Here is a 19,227-nt window from a genome sequence, read left to right as displayed (position 1 = left end):
AGATCCTGCTGTAATATTTGATGACCATCTTCATTATCTACTTTACCACCGACTTAATGTCATCTGCAAGCTTACCAAAAAAATCTTCTATATTCTGGCCCTAATCATTGACATGCAACACAAACGGCAATGAATCCAACACCAATCCCCGAGGCACACCCTTACTCACAGGCCTCCAGACATTCTTTAAAACCGAGATGAGAAGAACTTTTTTCACGCAGAGAGTGTTGAATCTCTGGAACTCTCTGCCACAGAGGGTAGTTGAGGCCAGTTCATTGGCTATATTTAAGAGGGAGTTAGATGTGGCCCTTGTGGCTAAGGGGATCAGGGGGTATGGAGAGAAGGCAGGTACGGGATAATGAGTTGGATGATCAGCCATGATCATATTGAATGGCGGTGCAGGCTCGAAGGGCCGAATGGCCTACTCCTGCACCTAATTTCTATGTTTCTATGTTTCTATTCCTTGCTGGAGACTGAGGAACTTGGAACAGTAATAGAAATCTCGAAGACAGTATGTATTATGTTTGAGGAGCACACACAAAAAGCTGGAGTAATTCAGCGGGACAGGCATCATCTCTGGAGAAAAGGAATGGGTGCCGTTTCGGGGTCGAGACACTTCTTCAGACCCTTCTTCCTCATGGTTGAGGAGGTACTGAATGTCATTGCAAAGAAAATGTTAGGAACTATAGATCAGCGAGCCAAATATCTGTGGTAGGCAAATTACTGGAGAGAAACATTAGATTGCATAGGATCCAGGGAGTACTGGAAAGAATTGGCTTCATGGAAGGAAGCAGAGGTGATGGCGAAAGGTTGTTTGTCTGACTGGAGGCCCGTGACTAGTGTTATGCCCCAGGGATCAGTGCTGGGCCCATTGCTATTTGTGGTTTGTATCAATGATTTGAATGAGAATGTACAAGGCATGGTTAATAAGTTTGCAGGTGACACTAAAGTGGGTGGTATCGTAGATAACGCAGATATTTGATCAGTTGGGGAAATGGGCTGAGAAATTGTTAATGTTAAATGCAGATAAGCACAAGGTGTTGCATTTTGGGAAATCAAACCAGGAAAAGACCCACACAGTGAAAGGCAGGGTCCTGGGAAGTGTTGTGGAGCAAAGGGATCTAATATTGTAGGTACTCAAAATTGCTGGAGAAACTTAGCGGGTGCAGCAGCATCTGTGGAGCGAAGGAAATAGGCGACGTTTCGGGCCGACTGATGGGGGGTGGGGGGGGGCAGAGAAGGAAGGAAAAAGGGAGGAGGAGGAGCCAGAGGGCAGGGGGGGGGATGGGAGGAGACAACTTGAGGGTTAAGGAAGGGGAGGAGACAGGAAGGGCTAGCAAAATTGGGAGAATTCCTTGAAAGTGGTGTCACAGATAGAGTGGTCAGATGACTTTTGGTATGTTGGCCTTCATCAGTCAGGGAATGAGTCCACATGCAGCTTAGATTATTCACCAACTGACTCTTTCCATGGTAAAGGTCCATGGTGCAAGGACATCGCCCTCACTTTTGATCCCAGTTTCAATCTAACAAATACTCTTAGCTGTGTGGACTGATTTCTGCCAAGGTGCAACCAAATTGTCCTCGCCCCGATCCGCAATATGACCAAGGCTGCAATTTTTTTTAGTTTAGTTTAGAGATGCAGTGCTGAAACAAGCCCTTTGGCCAACTGAGTCACACAGACCAGCGATTCCCGTACATAAACATTATTCTGCACACACTAGGGACAATTTACATTTTACCAAGCCGATTAACCTACAAACTAATACGTCTTGAGTGTGGGATGAAACCGAAGTTCTAGGAGAAAACCCACACGTCACGTGGAGAACGTACAAACTCCAGACAGGCAAGCACCCAGGGTCCAAGGTCAGGATCCAACCCGGGTCTCTGGCACCAAGGCAGCACCAATCTTTGGGCAGCACCTCTAATGCTGCACCACTGTGTGAATAGGGTAAATATTAGTCAAACCCTCAATCAGTGATCAGACACAAATATCTCAACAGGGGACTTTGCATAATCTTGTACCCTGATGTTTGAGCACTACTCGAATTTATCAACCATTCTTAGTCTTGGAATCCAAAAACTCAGACCAATTACATTTCTTTATATAAAAAAGGATATTCATCTGGTTGGCCTATACTCTACCGCTACATCAATCTGGTGCTTCTGTACCCATGAACTTGCGACTGCATTGTCACAGGACAATGAGTACTGTAGAAGCTGTACTTTGTCCAGGCGCAGCCACTCAGCACTGAGATGCGGGGATCATGAATATATCTTGCAACGAATGGGCTCAACAGCTGAAAATGGGGCTGCTTCATTGGTTGAGAGGGGCCCCGTCTCATCAGCACATCTAAGATCACAAAAGAATCTTGATGAACTGGGACAATGGGCCGAGGAATGGCACATGGAGTTTAATGCAGAAGTTTTACATTGGCAAGACAAACTTGGACAGGGCTAATACAATAAATGGTAGGCCCTGAGGAGTGCTGTAGAACAGAAAGACCTAGAAGTATAGTTCCATGAATATGGTGATGCAGGTAGACAGGGTGCTGAAGAAAATATTTGGCATGCATGTCTTCATGAGTCAGGTTGAGTACAGGAGTTGGGGCATATTATTGCTGGCTAAGATGTTGGTACGGTCACATTGAGTACTGTGTACAGTTCTGGGGTGAAAATACAGCTATTCACCAGGATAGGGAGAATGGGGTTAAGGTGGGAGAGGGATATTAAAGGGGCCTTTGGAGCAACTTTTTCACCAAAAGGGTGATTCGCGAGCAGCCAGAGGAAGTGCGAGGCAAGTACAATTACAATATACAAGACACTTGGACAGGTTCACGGCTCGATAAGGTATGATACATACATATTTGGGCCACAAAGCGACTTCCATCACAATTAGCAGGAGGTGAGGGAGGATTTGTAGGGTGCCCGCCCAGCTGCTTTTCTGTTGCAATGACCTGCACTCACTGGATGTCTCACTGTATCTTGCATAACAGCACACTGTATGACACTCGCCTCCCTGTTCGCCCCATCCCACCCGATAGCAGCACACAGACAGCCATCGAATATTTAAGATGGCTCCTTCCACATGGGCTAGTCTGCTACTGGGTCACTGACTTTTGCATCACCTGGTTGTGCCAGAGGCGAGTCGTGTCCATAACCAGGAACCCGGCCCTGCAAGCTTGGTTGTAACAGGCCATGTATAAACACGACTTGCTTTCTGGGAAGGAACACCGAACGCTAGTTGAACGCCGAACTAATGTATTAGCATACTGAAAAAGTAGTACTTTAAATCTTTACCTACACTTCCTAGGAGATTACACTAGCAATAACCTAGTATGAACATTAAGTGCAAAAATAAATATTGCTTTATAAATACAATTAAAAATTGGAGTAAGAAAAAATACTTAAAGTAGCTATCTTATACTAATCAATGATCGATATTTGAAAACAAAATCTATTCATGTATTTACTAACATCCGATATTTAATGACTTTCACAGACTAAAGGAAGGGAAGCTGACAAGCCTACTTACGCTGCTCTGCAGTTTTCCAAATCAATTAAATCAGCACCTAAACCCAAGAACGAACACCCAGTCTACGCAGATATAAATATTTCCAAAGGGGAAACGGTACTGTGAATGAGTGAAGATGCAAGACCTTATCACTTGCCATTTATTGCCTGTCCAATTGAAAGGATCCACATCGCAGATCAGGGACGGGGATCGCTATCATTTGCAACAGAGGAAATACCTTGACAGAATCGGAAGCCGACGTGTTAATAACCAGTGCTTTCCAAGACGAAAGCAAGAACAGTAATGCCAGTGTCATACAGGTGCAAACATGAACACCTATCCTCCCTCATTTATGCTGCTGTACAGTACATTTGGTGCAATGTTATCAAAATTTCACAAAGTGAGCTTACGTTCTATAAGAAAATGCCCGTTACTTCAATTTTATAAAAATAATTTTATTTTCACTTAATTAAAACTGTCTTTTCAAATTCATCCACGGCTTGAAGATTATCAGTTGTTGTGACTGCCATCTGTATTGATACAAAACAGAAAAAATTTCCAACCAACAAACCAGGAGAGAAATGCATTGTTCCCTAAAGTGATTAGGGCAGTGCGGAACCACAAGGTGCACTCCAAGTCCTTGCGAGAAGTGACTTTTGCACCTGTTCAAATATTTGGACGAAAAGACTTGGATACTTATAGATCGAGTTGAGAAGGTCTATAATCTCATTGAATGGCTGAATTTAGAGAACAGCATTTTAAAGAATTATTTCTGGGAGTAAGAACAGATTGGTGCATTTAACATTGGCTTAAATGCAGGCCACACACATATCATATCTAGGCAGTCCTATTCCACATGTTTCTACATCTTTTTTCTCTCATGCCCATCAACGTCTCCTACTCAGCTAACCCAGGGTCAATTTACGGTAAAGAGGAAGGAAAGTGAAGGAAACCCACATTGGCATAACATGTTCACATTGCAGAGCATTAGAAGTACAAGTCAGGATAATCTACCACCATTAACTGGTGATTAAAGTACTATTATATATTATGGGATTGGTATAGTGATAGGCTGCCGAGGGCAATAGATGGGGAGAAAAGGAAATCCACTGCCCAACTCTTAACCTACAGTACCCCACAATACATTGGGAGCCCAGAGTCACCCATTATGGATATACAAGCAGCAGTTGTTCATCTCTCCCTTACCAAGGCACAATACCCCACCTCTGCAATAAATTCACCCCAACATGCTTTTGTTCAATTTCGGCAAAACAGTTAGCATTGAATGTAGTTTAAACAAGCAAATCTAATAATTCTGCAAACGTATTTCTTCATTTAGTTCAGCATCTTACAAAGCTGAGGCTGTAATACATTTGGCAGAATGAAAAACAATCAGACAACATAATAGAAAAATGCTCAGGACCTCTAAAGTGTTAATGATATTGTAACAATGGAAGAAAAGTTATTTTGAACATTTCATCTATCTGAAACATTCAAGGACATCTGTTACTGAAGTCAGGGTATTAGTTTTGAGAATGCCAACTCTTTTTGATGACCAACTTCTGGAATTGTTGAAAAGGAAATCAAATAATTTGAAATACACCAAGAAAGGAATTAAAATCCTCCAAACTGAAGTTTAGAATTGTGCAGCATAAACTATGATTCTTCACGTGAGAACTTCCAAATTAGTTTTTTTGCCCCAAAATTGAACCAAACACCAACTAACTGGAAAGACACACTAAGGTCTAGGTCATTAAACTTAAAAGCAAGCAAGACCCACATCAAGAATGGATTTTCATGTTCGCTCGATCAAATTACAACCATTGCACATTTCAGTTTTGCACCGATTTGTGATTTGAAGTATCCCTAACCAATCTGTAATTAGAATACATAATGACAGAATTTTTGAAGATCCACATATACCCAAGATCACCACTTTGCTGCTGATGTAACAATTCACGTTCGAATATATTCAAGTATTTAATGCCTCGACACACTCCTTATAACAGCTGCATAGAATCACTTGTTTATATACCTCAATGGTCCAAAGCATATCACTTAACTGCAAAACATGCAGTTAACATCCCAGGTTACAAAACAGCCCTGAAAAGTTCACCGTGAAATTGGAGGAAAGAATGATTAATCAGAAGATTTGCTTCAAAATCACTTCTACTATATAAACCAAAGCAGAATAAATCAGGTCAGTTTTGTCTTTAATCAATATACATCGACTAGGTTTCTCTCATATCCAATTACAATAGCTCCAAATAAATGGTGAAATACAAAATACACAAACTACAGCTAATTAAAACCCTCAAAAATAAAGGTATTTGTCCATTTAATAAAGTAGAAAACTCAAACAATTACATAAGCAGAAAACATTTCTTAAAAAAAAAGCACCAGTTAAAACTCCTCGGCTTCATAGTTGGTGTACAGTTGAACAAAATCTCACAGGAGCATCAGCTGAGCAGGTCAGGTGCTGCATGCTGTTGGATTTGGTTTGTAGAACCGATTTACTCTCTGGCTGAGAAGCCAGACTACTGGCTTGGAGATGTTCACAAGAAATTGTAGTTGTACATCCATCAGGATCTTGAGCAATGCATCCATACACTTCAGTTATAAATAAAATTAAACCTAAAAGTTAAAGAAGAAACTTCAGGTACATTTAAAAACAAGTGAATACACTGCAGAGGAAAAAAAAAAAAAACAGATGAGCCAAATCGCTTCATATAGAAAAAGCATTGGATGAATCAGGCCACATAACTTGAAGCAGACCAAATCAGCGATTTCAGAGTCTCACGATCAGCCAGTTTATGCAGGTAATATTTAGAACAATTCAAAGGTTTCAAAAGCCTTTTATCGTCATGTGTATCAATTAAAGTACAGTGATATTCGAATTATTGTGCTTCAAGAATTCTGTCTTACAGCACTTTGTCAGCTTGTTACAAGGAAAAAAAAGAGCTGAAGGGTTTAGAAACCCACATTAATCAGAACTCGAGCATATATGGCCTAGTGCAAATGTAGATGATCCATGGCGAAAGGAAATTTAAAAAAAAAACAAACATCAGACGTTGGTTTTCAGTTTGTACTGAAAATTAGTTTATTGACAATGGAAGTGCCCAATATAGAAATAGAAAGTGGACCATGCAAAACAATTGTCAGATGGTTGGGAAGATACCTTTAAAATATTAGTGACTGCATTTAATTTTTAATATGTAAACTAGTGAGGCAAACATGACAGAAAGTAATAAATCCAAGGAGTCATATTCCCAGAAGCATGACTTGACCATTTCAAAAGAAAATTGCTTAAGCTGTTAGTGCATTTTTTCATTACCTGCTCAAAAGCTGAGGAAGGCTGGAGATAATGGGCCCATAACCAGGAGCATTGTCATAAAGTTCAAATAACGGAGCGGCAACCAGCTTGTAATTCTTCGGAACTGCAAAAAGGGCTGTTGTAAAGCAAAGACCATTAGAGATCAAAGCCACCCGATAATCATATACAGCAGGGGCTAACAACTATTTAGCATAATATAACCAACACAACACCTGGACCCCAACCAACACAATCCAAAATACAAGACAGTGCAGCACAGGAAGAGGCCAATGGGCCTATAACGTTGCGGCACACACAATGCCAAGATAAATTAATTGAAGTGAAGCAGTTAATTTTGTCGATGGGGTTAATGTGATTAATAATCTGTGAACATTTCTGTGGCGTGTGGCTAGCGTGTGGCGTTTTAACGAAGGTAGAAAAGACACATACACACAAATACAAGATGACTTTTATAGGTATAGAGATTGTTGGGGTGTGGTGAAGCATCCATAATATCAGCCAACTTATTACACTTTTTTTGCATCACAAACATCAGCCATCACTTTTTGTCAACATCTAAATCAAAGATAGAGGTGAAATTCAAGTCTATAAGTAATTGAAGTAGCATTGCATCAGAGTTGCCCTTCATACAAGCCACTGACTAACCAAACTCCTATACATTTGCTATGCAGATGCCAAAATTCCAATGTTACAGTCAAATAACATAATCCAAGCAACAGTCTAACTTATCAATCACATATGCAACTGATGTTCATTGGATCTTGCAGTATATGAACTGTTTGCGCCGCTTTCCTTTTCACTCATTTACCAAAGCACTTGAGACAATGCAACAAATCAAATGGTATCTAGTGAGACCACCTTTGTAGCTGAATGTTTTTGTCTGGTCGCATTTTAAATGCCATCATATTTACACAACTGTACATCATACCTTTTTCTTGAAGTTGCACTAAGAATAACTTTTTGTGCTCTTTGGGTTTGGTGATGTGAGCTGGAATGTAGGGATACTGGAGGAGGGAAAATAACATTTATCTTAATATAAAATATGATGTTTCAGGGCACTTAGATGTATTATTCACCAGCTGTTAAAAAAGATATTGGAACTAATCACCATCAGTGGATGAAAACCAAACAGCAAATCAAGATATCCAAGCAAGTCACTGATATACTAGTCAAGACTATAGTAGCTCAGAATAATAGCTTATTTTTCCAATATAATGAATGGTTCCCAAAGCAGTTTTGTTGTGAGTTGACAGGAATGCCATAATTAGTCTCTGGAAATACTTTTGACTCCATACCAGTGACATAACATATAACAAAGAATAAGATTAAATAGTACAATTATTCCTGCAAGACTATTTCCATTCCAAAAAAAAATCACATTTCAGCCAAAGGAGATCTTTTAAACCAGATAAAGACAAGGAAGGCCTACAGATTAAAATTCTGAATGTGGGCAAGGAAAATTTTGAAGGCATTAGAAAGAAACTCAAGGTGATTGGAGTAGGTTGTTTGCAGGCAAAGGATTATCTGGAAAGTGGGATGCTTTTAAAAATGTGATGACTAGAGTTCAGGGCTTGAGTGTTCCTGGCAGGGTGAAGCCAGGACAGATGGACGCGAGGAAGCTTGGATGACGAGAGAAATTGAGGCTCTGGTCAGGAAAAAGGAGGTTTTGCGAGGTGTGATCAAGTGCATCCCTGGAGAAGTTTCAGGAACTGAGCAACATACTTAAGGAGGAAATCAGGAGGGTACAAAGAGCTTTGGAGATAACTCCAGCAGATAATGTTAAGGAAAGTCCAAAGAGATTTTAAGTGTGTTAAGGGGAAAAGGGCAACTAGAGGGAGAACATGACCCCTCAGAACCCAAAGCTGTCATCTGTGTGGAGCCCCAGGTGATGAGCAAGGTCTTCAATGAGTATTTCTCCTGTTTTTACCATGGAGAAAGATGAATGAGGAACTTGGGGTTGTCAATGGAAGGGTTTTGGTGACAGTCAGTATTACAGTTGATGAGGTGCTGACATCCCAAGGCGCATGAAGATAGACAAATATTTCAGGCATGATCAGATATGTCCGTGGATACTGTGGGACATAAGAGAAGTAATTGCAGGCGTCCTGGCTGAAATATGCAAATCTTCATTAAACAAGACTGGATGGAAATGTTGGCTAATGTTGTGCCTCCATTGAAGGAAGGTTGCAAGGAAAGGTTTGGGATTTACAGACCAATGAGCCTAACATATGCAGCAGGCAAGTTACTGGACAGTATTCCAAGGGCAAGATAATTATGGACATTTTGATAGGGTCTGATTAGGGATAGTCAGCATGGTTTTGTACATGGACGATTGTATCTTACCAACCAGATTACGTTTTTTGGAGATATAACCAAAAAGGTTGATGAGTGCAGAGCTGTAGACATTGTCTATATGGATATCAGCAAGGTATTTGTTACAGTCTGCTGGAAGGCTGCTCTAGAAAGTTAGATTGCATGGAATCCAAGGAGAGCTAGCTGACTGGATAGAAAGGTGGTTCAATGGAAAGAAGCATAGGGGGATGGCAGAAGGCTGTGTTTCAAACTAGTGGCCTGTGACTAGTGGGGTGTCTCAGGGCTCACTGCTGGGCCCTTCATAATTTGCAGTTTGGATCAACGATTTGAATGAGAATGTACAAGGCAGAATTGGTAAGTTTGCAGATGACACTAAAGGGATGGTATTGTAGATAGCAAAGATGACCATCAAAGATTACACAACGGTATTGATCAGTTGGTCAAGTGAGCTAAGGAATGGTTAATGGAGTTCATTGCAGGTAAATGAGAGGAGTTTCATTTTGGGACCTCAAACCAGGGCAGGACCTTCACTGTGAATAGCTGGGTCCTGGGGAGTGCAGCAAAGTGTAAAGATCCAGGAGTGCAGGTATATAATTCTTGAAAGTAGCGTCACAAGTAGATAACGTGGTCAAGAAGCCTTTTGACATAGTGGCCTTTATCAGTCAGGGTACAGAGTATACAAGTTAGGATATTATGTTACAGTTTTACAAGACATCAGTAAGGCTACATTTGGAGTATTTGGTTTAGTTATGGTCACCCCACTAATGGAAAGATGTTGTCAAGCTGGAAAGAGTGCAAAGAAGATTTACGAGGGTGTTGCTAGAACTTGAGGCCCGAGCTATGGGGAGAGGTTGGGCAGACTGGTACTTTATTTCTAGGAGCCCAAGAGGATGAGGTTATCAAGCTGTATGAGATCATACGTACATGCACAGGGTCATTTACCTAGAATAGGGGAATCCAGAACCAGAGGACATTTGTTTAGGTGAGAGGGGAAAGATTTAATAGCAATCTGAGAGTCAACTTTTTCCAGAGGGTGGTGGGTATATGCATGAGCTGCCAGAAGAGATAGTTTCAGCAGATATAAGCATACAACATATAACCATATAACAATTACAGCACGGAAACAGGCCATCTCGGCCCTTCTAGTCCGTGCCAAACACTTATTCTCCCCTAGTCCCACCTACCTGCACTCAGACCATAACCCTCCATTCCTTTCCAGTCCATATACCTATCCAATTTATTTTTAAATGATAAAATCGAACCTGCCTCCACCACTTCCATTGGAAGCTCATTCCACAGCTACCGCTCTCCGAGTAAAGAAGATCCCCCTCATGTTACCTCTAAACTTCTGTCCCTTAATTCTCAAATCATGTACTAGAATAGCATTTAAAAGACATTTGGACAGGTACATGGACAGGAATGGCTGAGTGATTTGGGCAGGTGGGACTAGTGCAGATGTGGTAGCTTGGTCAGCATGTTACATATTTGTGTTATACAACTCTAAGTGAAGCCATTTTCTTTAAGTTTTAATAATAAATAGCACTCGGGAACAGCGAGACAGTCGCAAACTTTCGGAAGCACTGTTCTTTACATTGTGTTTAGCATTGAACTAGATCTAATCTTTCTATAAAGCATCAACCATGTTTCAAGAACTTATAGTTATCACATCCATTTTATTATTCGCAAAACATCCGAGAAGAGTTCATAACATTTAGCACAACTCACCTGAGGGGGCTCAAAATTCGGCCTCCACCAGTTTCCGATGCAATCATCAATTACCCAGTCTTGCTGCACACCATCTTGACGGCCTAAAATCTGTTTTAAAAGGAGAACTTACAGTTGTATCAGTTCGTCTTCAACATCAAACAGATGTGAACTTCTCCGTCTTGGGGGTAAGGACCATCAAACCCTTGGGGCTTGTCTGATAGGTGCTGGCTTTAATCAGGTTATTATCACACCCCGCCCCCCCTACACCTTATTTGGCTGATACTTTGACAGCTTATTTAAAAGGTGGGGAAATCAGTGGAAACATAATGGTAAATGGAGCACAAATCACAAGGAATTTCCTGAAAGGCAAGAAGAGCAAAATTGCTGAGACTAGATGAAGAGACGAGAAGTAGGATTGCAGTTTGTGGAAACCTAAATGATCTTTATGATTCCACTAGTCTTTCCATACTTGCATCAACCCTCAGAAAATTTGCAAGATTCAAATCAGGCCTGCTAGTAAAAAAATGACATCCAAACCAGAATCAAACCAGCTGATCTTTTAGCAAATCTTGAAGTGTTCCCATATGAATGCGCCACATACCTCAGTCATAAGTCGCTTCAAGCCCTCCACTTCATCTTCTGTAGGATTTAGCTCTCCACCGGGTCTATATTAACATAGCAAAAACTGTTACAATGCAAAAAAAAAAAAAAAAATGCACTCTAGATCACATCTAAACATGTTAGAGCTCAGAATCACAAAAACAGACCATTCAGCCTACCTTACCCAAGCTGGCATACTGGGCAAATCTGATTTGCCTGCAATTGGCCCTTAGCTCACTATATGTTTCCTATCCATATATCTTTTGAAATGCCTTTTACAAGGCATTTTTATCTGCCTCTATTGCTTCCTTTGGCAGTTCATTTCAGATGCAGACTACCTCAATTGCCTGGGGTCCTTCCGAAATCTTTTCCCTCATCTTAAGCCAACGCCCACTAGTTTTAGAATCTTCTATCCTAGGGAAAAGGGCATGAACATTCATTTTTGCCACACCCCTCATGTCCAGTTCACTGCATAGATCATTAACACTTTGTTCACAAACACCAAATCTAGCTGTGTCCATCACAGTCAGTTATTAAAATTATTCTCATTAGCTCTTGGCTGTGGAGATAGATAGGGCTCTCAATCATTAACTAACAACTGCTGCCAATACCATGTATATTAAGCACACAAGATTTGTATTCTGTTGTTAAGAAGACTAGTGTTCAGAAATAGTCTGCTCTGTAACCATTGCACCAGTTACATTGGTATACACTGATACATCTGTTAACAGCACTGGATTGGAAGTCAATGGTTTTGGGACAGGAAGCACACCAAGATGAAATAAATTACATGAGATCTGTTTCATAGCATTGAAGTATTCTGAAACAGATTGGTGAGTTTAGATCAGTCTATATCCTCTCAATTAAACACTATATAGCAAATCTTCTACTGCAGGGAATACCTATCTACATTTTCTCACTAGACATCCCCAGACCAAGTTTATCCTGTGAACCAAAGTGTATTGAATTCAAACGTGACAAGAAATTGCAGTTACTAGAACCTGGAGCGTTGGAGGAACTCAAAAGGTTAGGCAGCATCTATGGAGGGAATTGACAGATGATGTTTTGGGTTGGGACCCTTCTTCAGACTGCTCCATTCCCTCCACAGATGCTGCGTGACCGATTGAGTTCCTCCAGTACTGTTGAATTCAATACACTGAAAGTACCTTAGAAAACATATGATCTGCCCACAAAATTCATTTTCCAATATTCTCCAAAAATGCAGTTTAAAATGAAAATATAGGTTAAACTATGACTTCAAGTCAATGTCCTCAACTAAAACAGTTTGATGTTTTTGACATGTCCCCAGTGAATAGAGATGTGAAAGCAAGTCATCCTGAACCCCTTATTTATAAAATGACTATTTTCTATTATGGCGAGAGAATTGAGAAATTGGAGGGGCAAAGCAATTGGGGAGTGCTGGTACAGGATGCCCCAAAACATTCATTTGCAAGTTGAATCGGTAGTAATGACGGCAAATGCAACGCTAGCATTAATTTTAGAGAGGGTTAGAATATAAAAACAGGGATGTAATACTGAGGCATTATAAATGCACTAGTCGGACTGCATTTGGTGAATTGTGAGCAGTTTTGGGTCCATATCTGAAGGATGTGCTGGCTTTGGAAAGGGTCCAGATGAGGTTTATTAGAATGATCCCAGGAATGATTAGGTCAACATATGATGAGCATTTAATGGCACTGGGCCTCTAACCACTGGAGTTTAAAAGGATTGGGGGGGGGGACTAAATTGAAACTTACTAAACAGTGAAAGGCTTGGATAGAGTGACGAGGATGCTTCCACTAGAGGGAGAGTACAGGTCCAGAGGCAATAGCCTCAGAATAAAGAGAGATGATGAATTTTCTTTTGTCACAGGGTAGCGAATCTTTGGAATTCATTGCCACAGACGGCTGTGGAGACAAAGACAATGGATATGTTTAAGGCAGAGATTGACAGATTCTTGATTAGTACAAGTGTCAGGGGTTAAGGCGAGAAGGCAAGAGAATGGGGTTGAGAAGGAAAGATAGATCAGCCATGACTGAATAGTGGAGTAGACATGATGGACCACATGGAATTTAAGACCTACTAGCTGCACACTATTCATAGAAAATGATCAATGCCTTTTTGTGTCTAACCATCTCATGTCCATCATATGGAAAACGTTTACAACATTTGGCTACAGTCACCATCTGAAACATGACATTAGTAAGATTGATGGACACCAAAAGATACACCAACTCCAGTACACACCACTGATCAGCCACCAAATGTACTTAAAATGTTTCTCAAGGACTTGATTCATACTCCCAACCTTTTAGATGTTATTGATCTCATTGACATATGGACTCACAATTTAAAGAAGGTTGTTCCCAATTGCAGCAATAAAACATGAGGCAGCCTGTGTTCATGAACAATCAGGACTCCCTCCACCGTGCGTCTCATGCCGATCTTGTCAAATTCCTCCCTCATGCGCTGAAATCGAGCAGCAACCGAGCAATCTTTTTCATATAACGGTTCCTTCGTACCAAATGTGTAGTTGGTCAATGGATACCTAAAGAAATTCCACAGATTTATGCACAACATTTTTCCAAGACAGGGATAGACATAGATCTAACAATCTAGGATAAGGGTAAATCAAGCTAGACGGTAGAGAGATTGCTGTCAATTAGTGAGAAGCCACATTTCTAGAATGCTGTTACTTTTCAATTTTCACATTGAAACAGTGTTAGGTGAAAAGCCACATTAATTCTATTTGCCTTTCCACTGATCAAAACTCATTTAAAAAGATTAAACCCTTTTTTTTGTTTCATCATTACCCAAAACAGTAAATGTTTATCACAAAAATCAAGAGCTGCTGGAAGAATTCAGTAAGTCAGGTAGTATCAGTGGAGAGAAGAGTGGACAGCTGAATTTTGGATTGATATCCTTCATTTAAAGTCTAGGTGAAGCGGCTTGGCCCGAAACATCAACTATCCAATTCCCACCACAGTTGCTGTTGAATTGTTCCAGCAGCTCCCTTTATTTTGCTACAGATTCCAGCAGCTGCAGTCTCTTGAGCCCCCAAATGTTTATATAAGATGTAAAATGTAGAGAAATAAAGAGATTAACAGTTGTTTCAATGTTGCACTTTGGAAGTCATGCAGTTCTTTTACTTTGCTCAACTTGCATACTTTCAAAGGATTTCAGGAACCACACTAAACACTTCAAAGGAAAAACATTCTAGAAATGCAGAGAATATTAATTCAGAATACTAGTTGTTTCAGATTCAGATTCAGATTCAATTTTAATTGTCATTGTCAGTGTACAGTACAGAGACAACGAAATGCATTTAAAAAATAACTGGTTTCCCAGTTATGCCAAGCGAAAACAAGGCTACATTCAGATAAAAGGATTTATTGAAAGATTTCACAAAGGTATTAAACAGGTCTGGTGGATTTCAGCAGAAATATAGAGCACCTTTTAGCAGTAATCCAAGAGCACAGGTTTAAAATAAAGATGCGAATAAGCACAATATTTTTTTTAAAGTATAGAAACAAGAGAGAAGCAAATTCAAGGAGGATATATTTGCAGGACAAATTGAATAGCTCATAAAAGAGATAACAGAAGAAATGTCTAATCCCACGAGAAGCCCACTAATAGTGTTCACAATTCAGCATTGTCTTCTGCTACATTGTCAGTTAAAACTTCAAATGTAAGGCAATAATCCTAAGAGACAAAAGAATGTCTGAACCATTACATATCAATATGAACAAATTGTTTGTACTCCTTTCACAACAGCACAGATAAATCAGTTAATCCATGGTCATTTACCAGCACCCCACATAAATGACCATGCCTCACATGAGAACCAAAAGTGATTTAACCATCGAGGCTGCTTACATCTCCCAAATGAAATCAATTATATTTGTCAAAACTGCAGATTATCTTATCTTGTTGTTCTCAAATACCCTATTCTCCTAACACAGCCAAGCAGCAGGTGTATTTCAAAAAGACTAGAAGTGCATGCAATAGAGCTGAATGTTTTTCTTCAATAGTTTAGCAATGAAATACTTTGTATTTGCAGAATTAGGGAGGAAGGAAAAAACCATAACGTTTCACTCACAATTAATAGCAAGATATCAAGGTTTTAGATATTGCACTAAATGCAAGGTAACACTATCAGTTGTGGAATACCATCAAAAATGGGCAATTAAACAAGGAATAGGGACCAGGTACTATCATGGAATTGTCACTATAATGAGTTAAGAGATAAATGAGAATAACACAGCCCATGTGTTGTATAAAAGGGATGTCAACATTAAACACAATTTAGTACTTAAAAAGGCTTCTAAAACTAGATTTAGAGTATTAATATTTTCAATTACATACAACATCCTTTATATCCTGAACAGAGAAGCATAAAGAACATTCACAGATATTGCATACTGGAAAGGCTAGTATTTAATGCCCATTTCTAATTGCTCTTGAACGAAGTGGCTTGCTGGATCAGTGAATCAACTGTATTATAAGGATCCTGGAGTCCACTTACATAGGAGACTAGTCAAAACATCAGTCATCTATCAAGATTAATTAAATTAATAAAGATAAAACATTTGTGCCCAATGTAGTTCAATTTGAACTGATGCCTGGTTCATTACTCCAGCGGACTTGGATTACTAACCATACTAAAGCAATTTCAGAAGTTTATAAAATTGAGAAGTATAGATAGGATAGACAGTCAGAATTGTTTTCCCCCAGGGTGGAAATGTCAAATACTTGAGGGCATGGCTTTAAGGTAAGAGGGGAAATTTAAAGATTGCAAACCAAGTTTTTTTTTTTGCCAAGACAAAATTGGAATATATATGAAGGAATTTGCAAGGAATGAAGGGACTGTGGATCGTGCAAAGGCAGAAGGATTTGGTTTAATTTGATGTGTTCAGCATAGACATCGTGAGCCAAAAGGCATGCACCCAGGCTAATAATTATGTTAAATAGCACAGTAGAATTGAACAAAGCATTAAAGTTTAAAAAAAACTAGAGATTTATAAACACATCGTATCGACAAGTCTGCAAGTAATATTAAGCCCCTCCAAACTACAAAAGATAACAGTTTTACATTCAAACAACCGTCGGCAAATTCTTCAGATCAGGGACTACATTTGCAGGTACCAACACTTGAAATACACAGTGGGTGGTGCAGCCGACGGTGAATAAATAATTTGAACATCACCCAAACTACACACCACACAATGGACCCCAGACGACACATTACTGTTCAATGTTAGGAACAGTCAGTTACTACTTGCTACACGAGTCCTGTCACACAGAAGGGCGTTTGGAAGCTTGGCGGTTCTTAGCGAGATACAGACCACCTATTACCATCCACTACGGTTACTCACAGGTTAATGGTCCTTTCCAGGGTCAGGGGCTTGGCCTGCAGATATTTGTTCCCATACTGAGAGACACCTCGAGGCCAGCCAGCCTGCGAGCGGCTCGGTGGAACCACAGACATGGCAGCAGATCTCCGTCTGCGGGAGTAGACTCTAGGACACGGCGAAGCCACGGGAACAGACAAAAGTCTACAACGCTAAGAACTCGAATCTACGAATGAACCTGTCTTGGCGCTTTAACCGAAGAGATTCGCTTCCGGGTGAGCACAGCACTTCCGGGTGAGAGAACGGCGCCAGAAGGGATGTGCACGTGATTGGCCGGTCCGTGCCGCCGCCGCCGCCGCCGCCGCCGCCATGTGGGGGCTGCTGCTGCTGCTGCTGCTGCTGGAGTGCGGGCAATTGTCGAGACCAGCAGAGGGAGCTTTTACTTCAGCTGCAAATAAAAACAATATAAAGCAGAAAGACAGTTCTTTGAAGTGAGAATTAAAATCTGGAAATACTCGAAAGGTCAGCGCCTGTGAGAGAGAAGCAGTTATCTTTCTTTTTCTTCAGATATCAGCAGTTGTCTGAACTGTTCAGCGTTTCCGGTATATAATTATATTTTATTTCACAATCCCAGCATATGCAGTATTTTGCTTTTGACTTCTTATAGAGGGGGAGCCTATGCAACCTTTTTCAGACAGAAATGTCAAGTGGATCACCATTTCCTATTATTGAGGTCTCCGCCATCAGAAAGGGCAGTTTTCAGTGAATTTGTTTCACAGCATATGATGCCAAGACTGGATAACGTGTGTTACACAAAAAAAAGCTGGAGAAACTCAGCGGGTGCAGCAGCATCTATGGAGCGAAGGAAATAGGCAACGTTTCGGGCCGAAACCCTTCTTCAGACTGAGGTGTATTCGGTATAGGATCTAGGGATCGAGAATATCCCAGTGGTTTGGCTGAAGACGTGCTCCAGAACTGCACGCAGCTCTGAGCAAGCTGTTAAGTACATAAATCTATTTGGAAAATTGCCGAGGTAAGAACCAAAGATGATAGAGCGGTGCAAGATACTCCACTCCTACGTAATCCAACGCACTGAGGTGTTGTACGTAACGGAGCGTCACGGCCGCCATCTTTCAATGCAAAACGTGACTTCCGTTGTGCCTCTCGCACTGTAATCCGCTCCATCATCTTTGGTGTAATCAGTGTTGTAGGGGAACAGTGTGTGATATAGCTCATTTATTACTTCACATATTTTAATTAATTTTATTGTAAATGTTTCCCCCCTGTTTCTGCCTATTTCCCTCCCATCCTTCCTCCCAGCCCCCTCCTTTGTACAGTTTCCCTTGCATTGTATTGTGCAGTTCCCCTTGTATTGTTTTAACACACACTGTGCACAAAATTAAATTTAACATAGATGTAAATATATATATTTATATATATGAATGTGTGTTTGTGTGTGTGAGAGGCAAGTTAGAGATAAATAGATAAAGTTCCTTCTCATGGATCAGAAGCAACTTTGATTACACTGATGCAATTATAAAGAAAGCACATCATCGCCTCTACTTCCTGAGATTACGGAGAGTTGGTATGTCAAGGAGGACTCTCTCTAACTTCTACAGGTGCACAGTAGAGAGTAGGCTTGGTTCGGCACCTTGAGCGCCCAGGCGCGCTAAAGACTACAAAAAGTAGTAAACACTGCCCAGTCCATCATCGGCTCTGACCTCCCTACCATCGAGGAGATCTATTGCTGCCTCAAAAAGGCTGGCACCACACCATCCTGGCCACACGCTACCTTCAGGTAGAAGGTACAGGAGCCTGAAGACTGCAACGTCCAGGTTCAGGAATAGCTGCTTCCCCACAGCCATCAGGCTATTAAACTCAAATGAAACAAAACTCTGAACATTAATAGACCATTATCTGTTTATTTGCACCTTATCTGTTTATTCATGTGTGTATATATTTATATAATGGTATATGGACCCACTGATCTGTTCTGTATTCATGCCTACTATATTCTGTTGTGCTGAAGCAAAGTAAGAATTTCATTGTACTATCTGGGATGTACATAAACCATGAAGGCAATTATATTTTTAAATATACACATGTAAATATATGGATATATATGTTGTGAGGTTAATTAAAATTTTACGCTGCTTGTAATTTACTAGGGGATGATGGGAGTGTTGAAGGAAGTTCTCGATTTATATTATCAAGGAGTGATGGAGCTGATGGAGAAGACGGACATCGTGCAAGGTCACGAAGTGAGACGGTTGACTGATGTCCATCCTGATACTTGATAGTTGCATAAGAAGGGTTGACATCAGTCAGTTCAACTTCATCAACAAAAGGCTCATTCTTATTTGATCGGACGTATCGACGAAGCAACAGGCCCAGTGCTGGTCAACCATGAT

General features: G+C 40.5%; 1 protein-coding gene across 1 annotated transcript; it reads right to left on the bottom strand.

Moving 5' to 3' along the window:
• Nucleotides 1–5,707: 5,707 nt before the first annotated feature.
• LOC129705204 (cleavage and polyadenylation specificity factor subunit 5) lies at nt 5,708–17,094 on the bottom strand. Its single transcript, XM_055648670.1, has 7 exons — nt 16,841–17,094; nt 13,813–14,013; nt 11,467–11,530; nt 10,884–10,973; nt 7,774–7,849; nt 6,846–6,960; nt 5,708–6,145 (listed from the first exon to the last, which is right to left on the bottom strand). The coding sequence occupies exons 1-7, from the start codon at nt 16,951–16,953 to the stop codon at nt 6,124–6,126; spliced, it is 681 nt and encodes a 226-aa protein (XP_055504645.1). The 5' UTR covers nt 16,954–17,094; the 3' UTR covers nt 5,708–6,123.
• Between the last annotated feature and the right edge of the window lie 2,133 nt (nt 17,095–19,227).

This window comes from Leucoraja erinacea, chromosome 17 (genome assembly GCF_028641065.1).
Source record: "Leucoraja erinacea ecotype New England chromosome 17, Leri_hhj_1, whole genome shotgun sequence".
Classification (NCBI taxonomy): Eukaryota; Metazoa; Chordata; class Chondrichthyes; order Rajiformes; family Rajidae; genus Leucoraja; species Leucoraja erinaceus.
The sequence above is the reverse complement of the archived record's forward strand: the minus strand, read 5'-3'. Positions and strand labels throughout refer to the sequence as shown.